Source organism: Heliangelus exortis, chromosome 5 (genome assembly GCF_036169615.1).
Source record: "Heliangelus exortis chromosome 5, bHelExo1.hap1, whole genome shotgun sequence".
NCBI lineage: Eukaryota > Metazoa > Chordata > Aves > Apodiformes > Trochilidae > Heliangelus > Heliangelus exortis.
The window spans coordinates 29072808-29080763 of NC_092426.1; the positions used below are offsets into that span (position 1 = coordinate 29072808).

At 36.6% G+C, this 7956-nt stretch overlaps 1 protein-coding gene across 2 annotated transcripts in view; it reads left to right on the top strand.

Moving 5' to 3' along the window:
* Positions 1-3894, top strand: part of STXBP6 (syntaxin binding protein 6) — a 102873-nt gene extending 98979 nt beyond the window's left edge. For both annotated transcript variants that reach the window (XR_011725985.1, XM_071744307.1), the window contains one exon: positions 715-3894. Coding sequence is in view for 1 of the 2 variants with exons in the window: in XM_071744307.1 (XP_071600408.1) it covers positions 715-738 (24 nt within the window). In the remaining variant the exon portion in view is untranslated. The remainder of the gene's footprint in view (positions 1-714) is intronic.
* The last annotated feature ends 4062 nt before the right edge of the window (positions 3895-7956 follow it).

Sequence of the window (7956 nt, forward strand, 5' to 3'; positions counted from 1 at the left end):
GGAAATGAGGAAATTTTAACTGGCCCTACCAGGTCTGGTTCCTAGGAAACTTCCTAGTAAGTTCACTCCTCTGAGCTTTGTTAGCATACGTATCTACAGAGACCAATTTCTTATTGGTATCTGTAGCTGAGTTCTCTGCTTGGTTTGCCAGTCAGTATGTCTACACTTATTTTGTACAGCATTTAAGTCACTTTAGCTTTTTCTTCTCCCTCTTACTCTCAGTTTTAAATCTGTTTTTGAATTATTTGAAATGGAAATAATCAGTAATCACAGAGGTAGAAAGGCAATCAGTCTTTAATTTTTCACTATTATGTGGTGGCAGAGCTGCTGAGCAGGCGTTTGAAATTAGTTGTCTCGAATTTCTGATCATGTTTAACAATCCAAATCATTAGCACTAAATGGCTATTCTTTGAAGTCTGTTTTTCTAGCATCTTGCACCAGCCCTTCTCACAGATAACAAAATAATGGAACATTGGAAAACACAGCTATGAAAGCAGAAAAATCTTGCTTCCTCAGCAGAGCAAAGGGAGACTTTGCTTTTCTGTCCCAATAAAAGGAACAACTTGTGTGAGCGCTTGTGTGTGTGCCAAGAAGTTGTGGATTTCAGGAATCTTTTGGAGAATTCAGTTTACAAACTCCTCTGATCCACGCTAGCCTTGATTTTAGCTATCATTACATGTGTTCTCCCTATATTTTTTTTCCTTTCTTTTTCAGCTTGCCATGAAGCACAAGTGCTGAAATACTGCCCAAAGCTGAAATCTTCTCGAGAGAAACTGAACAGGCTACGTTCAACAGCTTTTACAGGAGATCCAGACTTCTGTGTGCTTTTTTTCTTCCAGTACAGTGGAGATGCATTCTTTCAGTTTCTGTGCAGGAAAAAAGTGTTGCATTTCTACGTTTTTGACTTAATTCTGTTCCTCTTTTGTAATATTGCTACACAGTCCTGCAGTACTTTCTACCTGTATTTCAGTTGTTACAGGAGTGAAAGGAAACAGGGGAACTGGACCAAATGACAAGCTGATCAGGATTAAGATAGTAATATTATTCCCCGGTTGTACAGAAAATTATTTAACTGGTTGTGGACGTTTGTGGAAATAAAATCCAAAGAAGGCTTATACTTATCTTCATTTTATGTAGCATCAGCAGAATGTGAATTAAACCCCTGGGGTTGTAACTCTAGTGGTGAGCAGACTGCTTTGTCCTGGGAAACAGCAAAACCGGTTTCTCGTAACCAGTGTAGGAAGTTTTGCATGTGCCATTCCAGCATTCAGAAGTGCATATCTCCATTTCGTAGGGGAATCTGTTCCCAGTGCTGCATTTTGAATATTCCTGTTATTGTTTCTGGATTGGTTATTTGAATAGTATAATGAAACCTACAGAATGTATGCTTGAGGTTTCAAATTGAGAAAAAAACCACATTCAACATCGATACAAACATAGCTGTGCCTCAAAATCAATCTAGAATTTGGCAATCTGATATAAAATAACATTTCATTTTCTTTTTACCTGTCATACTGTGGCCAAAGGCCTATGTAAATGAGAATTCAAAAGCCTGGGAAAATGTGAAGGCACTATTTTCCAAGTCATCTGGCTTTCATCAATTCTACAGTAAGATTTTTTGGGTACGCTTCAGAAATTCATCTGGTTAGAATGACTTTTGTGTTAGCTAGTCATCTGATTTTTAAAATATAGGCTTTCAAAAAGCATGTCTTGGTGCACTAGAATCATAAATTCTGGTTTGGGTCTCATTTTTCAACATATATTATCACTGGAAAGGTGACTCCCTGCTTCGTTCTATATTCCTTTTACACCATATAGGCACTGTCTTCTCTTACAAAAATGGCTGGGTTACTCTTCCTTCACAACTCCTTAAAATTTTTTTAAGATGTTCTAGATGTTCTAGAGTGAAGAAAAAGAAAAAAAGAAAGAAAAAGAAAAAGAAAAAAGATGCTGCATTTTTTTCTTTTTTTTTTTACATTTAAATTGGCAGGCTAGAAACAGGAATCCTAGCAGAAGTTTCAGCATTGATCTTCTGACGATGCCTGCTCTTCATTTTTGTCCTCATCTTACTAGAGAGCCAGAAAGCTGGCATTATATGAATGTACTGTAGTTTTCATTTTCTATGTAAAATAAGATTTTGCATTATTAATGACTCTTTGAACAGTCTAAAATCTTCAGAACAGTGCTTGTAAGAGAGACGAAAGCATCTGTAGTAATTGAGAATGTTTTAGTTACTGCAAGCTGAAGTAACTGAAAATCTCTTGGAAATACCTATTTTGTGAAAAGATGTTTGGCTTGAGGAAAACATTCTCATTTTTACTAAGGACACCATTGAGTTACTTGATTGCACTCAAACTTTACATGTTTTCCTCTAATTTAACCACTTTTGTATAAAGTTTTTCATTGAATTTCACACTGAGAACTGAGAGAAGGGGTAAATTTGTCATCTGTGTAGTAGCATACAATCATTTGAACCTCTTTCACATCAGTTCTACCAGTTACTACTCCAGCACCATCAACTGAAGAGGAATTTGGCCACATCTGTCACATATCAGAACAGGCTCATTAACAACAGGAGTTCTGAATACTTTGTGGAGCTACCTACAATTAATGCTTGCCCTGGAAATGTCAGTAGCTTTCTGAACACTATGGTAATGACTATGGATATTTCTGCAAATTAACCAGGAAAACAGCACCTCATTAGAAATTAAACTTCTGTTAGAGACAAAATGCTAGGCTACTTTTTAGAAATAGCTGCATAATAAAGCAGCCAGGGAGTATGTTTTTGACCACCTCTCTTATCTTCTGTTATTGTTTCCACTATCACTTTTTTTAGCTATATTCTGCTGCTAACCTCACCAGTCTCTCTCTTGAGAGAAAGAAGGAATAGGTTTTGAACTGCTGCCATCTAGCTGGTCTTTTAAGCTTGCCAATATTTTGGAAGAAATGTCTGAAAACCCAGATCAGATAAATCTGAAAAGCACTACCCTAAACTCAGATAAAAGGGATAGGGGTTTGGGTGTTTACGTTATTATCAGCTGGACAGGACAAGGTCACAGTTGCACTGCTAAGTTCCAGATCTTTTGTGAGTTTGAACTGTTCTAAAACATTACTTCAGTCCCAATGGCAGTTTTTCAGCATTTTTTTTTGTTTGTTTGTTTATATCTTCCCTTTAAGTGTATTGTGTTATGTATCATAACTCAGGACTTTTATCCAACCATCAAAAGCCATTTACTATGGGAATTTTAAGTAACCTGGTGTTATTAAATGAAGGAAAAGTGGTTTTTTCTGTGTGTTTACTCTGTTCTTGCTGTTCATTAAACTACATGATTTGGTAGTTTTTAGAAAAAAAATCAGAGGTGTATAAATGTCTGTCCAAAGGTAAATCTTATAGCATTGCAGTTTCCTTCTGGAACTTAGCTTTAGTGTATACAACCTAGTATTATTAGATAGCCATGTACATAAGGTATAATATAATTCAGGTTAAATGTTTCATATGAAAGAATGTATTTGTAAATTGTAACATCAATAGTTTCTTTATCTTTTTAAAGTTCTGCAAAGAATAAAAATAATGTATTGTTAGACTTGACTACTGTAATGCAAATTCTGTCTTAAAAGTCTACTTTTGTGTCTAGCAAAAGTTGTGCATTATGTGAAATATTAACAAAAATGTGCTCTCTTAAAGTGATCTTAAAGGTAGGCAGGTTTTGCTATGATATGCCAGAATTGTAATAAATGCTGGTATCTATTGTCACTGATTCCTTGAAAGTTCTCGAAGATCTAGAAATTATTTTGTGCCATTCTGGGGGGGAAAAAAAGTGAGACCTGCTCTCTTGAGTCATTACTGGAAACCCTGATTTGTCATTAAATACTTTAACTGTGATGAAAAGAAAACTGTCCTTTGTTTATTTAAGCTGTCTATTCAAAATACAAATTATTTTTAAATTACATACTCCACTTTTGAAAAACTGAATAAAATTTAGTTTCTACTGTAATGATGAAAACTTTCTCTAGAAGAAATGCTGTAGTTTAAAAAGAAGCAATGGGAACTCGGTTGAAGGGTTTTATGTCCAAGATTTTAGACAAAAGTTAACCCAGGTTTAAGTTAGTATCCTACCTAGGGGCTGTGCAGGTTAAAAAGAACTACATGTTAATTTGCTTTCCGTTTATTGAAAAATGTTTATTCTCAAATTGTTACTGTTTTCTCTTGGCTATCTGATATTATTGATATTTCTTTTATTAGAGCAAAAGCAATTTTAATTGTCCTGTGGGAATAAAACTATAAAGGTAGAATTACTCTGCAGATAGAGTAGCAATCCCATATATATTTGAATGAGGGCTACTTACAGAAGAGTATGAACTGAATTTACTGCCATCTCTTTTTTTCAGGCTTAAATGCGGTCCTTAAGATCCTAATCTCAGAAGTATCCTTATCACCTACTATCACCTGGTTAAATTACTCTTATTACTAAGTAAATGTTGGTAGGATGCATGTCATTCATCTGATGTTGAATGCTATACATGCCCAATGCCTTAACCATTAGCAAAGAGGTCTCTGGTGGATCAGAAGCAAATTGGATTACAACAGCATTTTGTTGTAGTTCACATATAACAATCTGACAGTTCTGTCAGTAATGTACATTTATCCCCTAAGAACAGAGAAAGAAATTATTTGGTTCATTTTCTGAGCAGTTTTTTTAGATCTACTTCAGCATGTTGGTATTTTTTCTTGATTTTATGATTTTCATGAATTGTCAGCCTATTCTGCTACTGTGTGTAACTTATGATAAGGGTGATGGGGTTTTCTTTGTTACCTTTGGATCATACAAGAGGTTTAAGCATGACATTTTCCTGAATCAATATATTAGAATTTCTAACCAAAAGGTATGCAAGTATCTTGTGTTGAGAATATTGTTGCTGCCATCCTCCTGAAGGTATAAAATTTGACTGTGAAAATCAAACTGAGATGCCTGCCACTTTCAGCTGTGAGCCCACCTTACCAGTGACAATATGCACTGCAAACAGTGAACAGTTCAGTAGGCATATCCAATACTTCCTAAAGTTTGCACTGTCTCAGATTAAAAGTTGCTTTAATTTTTTTCAAAATTACTCCCTCATGGAAGTGGTCAGCCAGCAGTGGGGTAATGACATGAATTTGTATAAGCACTATTTTTTTCCAGTTATTCCAAAACCTCAGCACTCACCTCAAAGCTCATAATTTCAGCTTATTTTCTGCATCATCTGGAAGCACTGCATGGTATTTACTTTTTTATTATCATTTGAGTTGTTACTATTTTTTGTCTGCTGTCACCTCACTGTCTGAAATGTAGTAACATTTTAATAGATGATTGTGATGGTGACTGGCTTTGGTAGGGGTTGAGTAAAGATTACGTGCATAAAAGGTAATTTAATGTTTATTTTCACAATGCCTACCCACCTCTAAACTGAGTGTAAAGGTACTTTTGCATAGAGGCAGAGTAGTACTGCAGACCATCTGTCAAGGCCAAGTATTTAGGGTATAAAAGTGACCTTGATAGCCAGGGAAGTTGGATGGCTTTAGAAGCATAGAGAATAAATTCTTAAAATTTTAATTGCGGTTTTAAGGAATGTTACAGGTCCCTGGTAGCAAAAATGGGGATAACATTTGCAGAGGAACTGTGAAGTTCAAGCCTGCATTGAACTGCTGCTACAAAAGCAGAGGACAGTGTTGTTCTGTCTTAGGTGTCCTCATCTGGATAAAACAGAAAAGAAAGGTGGCAAAAATAAACCAGAAAACTTGATAGTATTTTATACTATACCAAAAAAGAAAATCTTTAACACTTGCAAATAACATTAATCAGGGGTTTGCAGCCAAATCAGTGACTGGGAATTTTTTTTCCTGTTTCCAGAAGAAGAAGAGATATAGTAAAGCTCTCTTTGGACCCTCTTTGTGATAACAAAATAAGGATTTCTACAAAAAGCACATTTACTTGTGGGAAGTACTAAGATTTTAATGAGAGTGCTTCTTTCCAAAACCTTTACCAATTTTCTTAAATACAGAACATGTAAGCATTTATGATAACTGTGAGATCCATAGTGTTGCAGGTGTGGTTAGCTGTCTATCCAAAAGCCTTTACCTTTAATAATAATTTGCTGCATTCGTTCGAAGCTTTCAGGAGAGTTTAGCTCAGTCAGCAGCAGCCCAGTTTTGTTTTTAGGAAAAAGAAAGTTGTAAGCCCTGTTTGTGCTGAAAATAACAATGGCTTATTCTGAGGTGAGGATGGGTGAGATGAAGGAAGGGTTGGAGACTTCTGGGTCAGCACATCAGCAGGTCAGAAGAGGAGATGAAATAACTGCAGAGTGAGCCCGATGATGCAGCTCCCAGGGAAGGAGACAGCAATGGTAGGGGACTTTCCATGGGGTTTTCTCACAGGTGGGTAGAAAGCCATCTGCAATCTTAGCAGGAAGTTCTAGAAAAATTACTTCAGGACGTTCCTTAGGGGTTTAAAACTTATCTACAAAGAAATGTGAGTACCCTTGTGTTTTATCTTGCCTGTTATTTTCTGTTGCTTTCCAGTGTTCAGCGTTTCAGAGCAGCCAAAAGCAGGTCTGCTAAAAGTGCACTGAAACTGCATGACAGGTATTATTCCTCACTAAGACCATGAACAATTACAGAGCTGCCAGCATCTGACTGAAATAATAGCTGTACATACAGGATCATTTGTAAGACAGATGGCTGAGAAAGGTACCATTTATCTACGAGGCAAAGTTTCATAACTCTTGGCACCCATTCGTAAGGAAAGCATCATTAACTGTTAGCTATTGCTAATTGCCTCAACTTGGTAGGTGTTAGATTAAAAGTCTCTGTATAGTAATCTTTGCCGTGGCACTGAAAGAGAAGTAGGTGGGAAGCAAAAGGTGATGTTTGTGTTCATTGACTGGGAATGCATCACAGAATCTACTCCTCTGTGCCTGGCACAGTGGATGTGCAAGGTTATTTAGTGTTTCCCTGTTTTTCCGAGTTCCCAGTTTCGTGCAATCTTTAGATATTCAGTAGCCTATTTTTCTCTTATTGCTCACTTCCAAGTCCCTTATCCAAAGGGGTGGCTTCACAGCTAAACTGTCAGGATTTTTAAGGCCAACATGAGGTAGGATGTTTAGCTGTTGCCCTTTGGGGTTTGAGCAGATCCTGCTGCGTTATTTATTACCTGCAGCTCCTTACTGTTTGTAGATGGAGATGTAGACGTGTGCTGCACATACAATGAGGATACTTCACAAGGGCAAACTTGCAGTGAAGGTGTTTCAGTGGGTTTGAAAGGCTTTAGGACAGGATTTAATAGTAAGAAATTTGGAGTGCTAGATCACCAATCCATGTGTTTCTTCCTTAATCTTGCTAAAGGCTTTTCTGCAAAGTCTGTGATGAAGATATAATAATACAAGGTGTTTATCTTGAATGTAGTATTTTTCACACTTCTATAACAAGAATTCCAAGAGAAATATCATATTTCTTTTATACAGTTATAAATTGAGGACTAGAGGTAAGCCAAGTAATGTGTAGGAATAGAACTGAGATCTGAGAATATAAACTCCATATCTCTCTATTCCTATTAGAACATGACAGGATTATAATGGAAACATTACTATTTGCTTGTTTTGTTAAAAGCATTAGAATCAAAAGTAGGCTTCTGACAAAGGCTTTTTTTTTTCCCCACTCTAGCAAGGTATCATCTTCCATGGTGTGCAGCATGCACTGACTGCAAAGCCCAGTCTGTTGCTGCAAAACATTTCTGGAGAGAAAGTAATACCAGAGGAAGGCCAGGCAAAGGCAGCAATAAAAGCTCATTGCTTCTGTATTTGGTTTTTTCAAGCACTCCAAGAAGCTGTCTGCTTTCAGGCTGAATGCATTGGTATCAATGCAATGAAAGAACCCAGTTTAAGGTATTTGGGAGAATTCTATGTCTCTATGCTTTTTGTTGC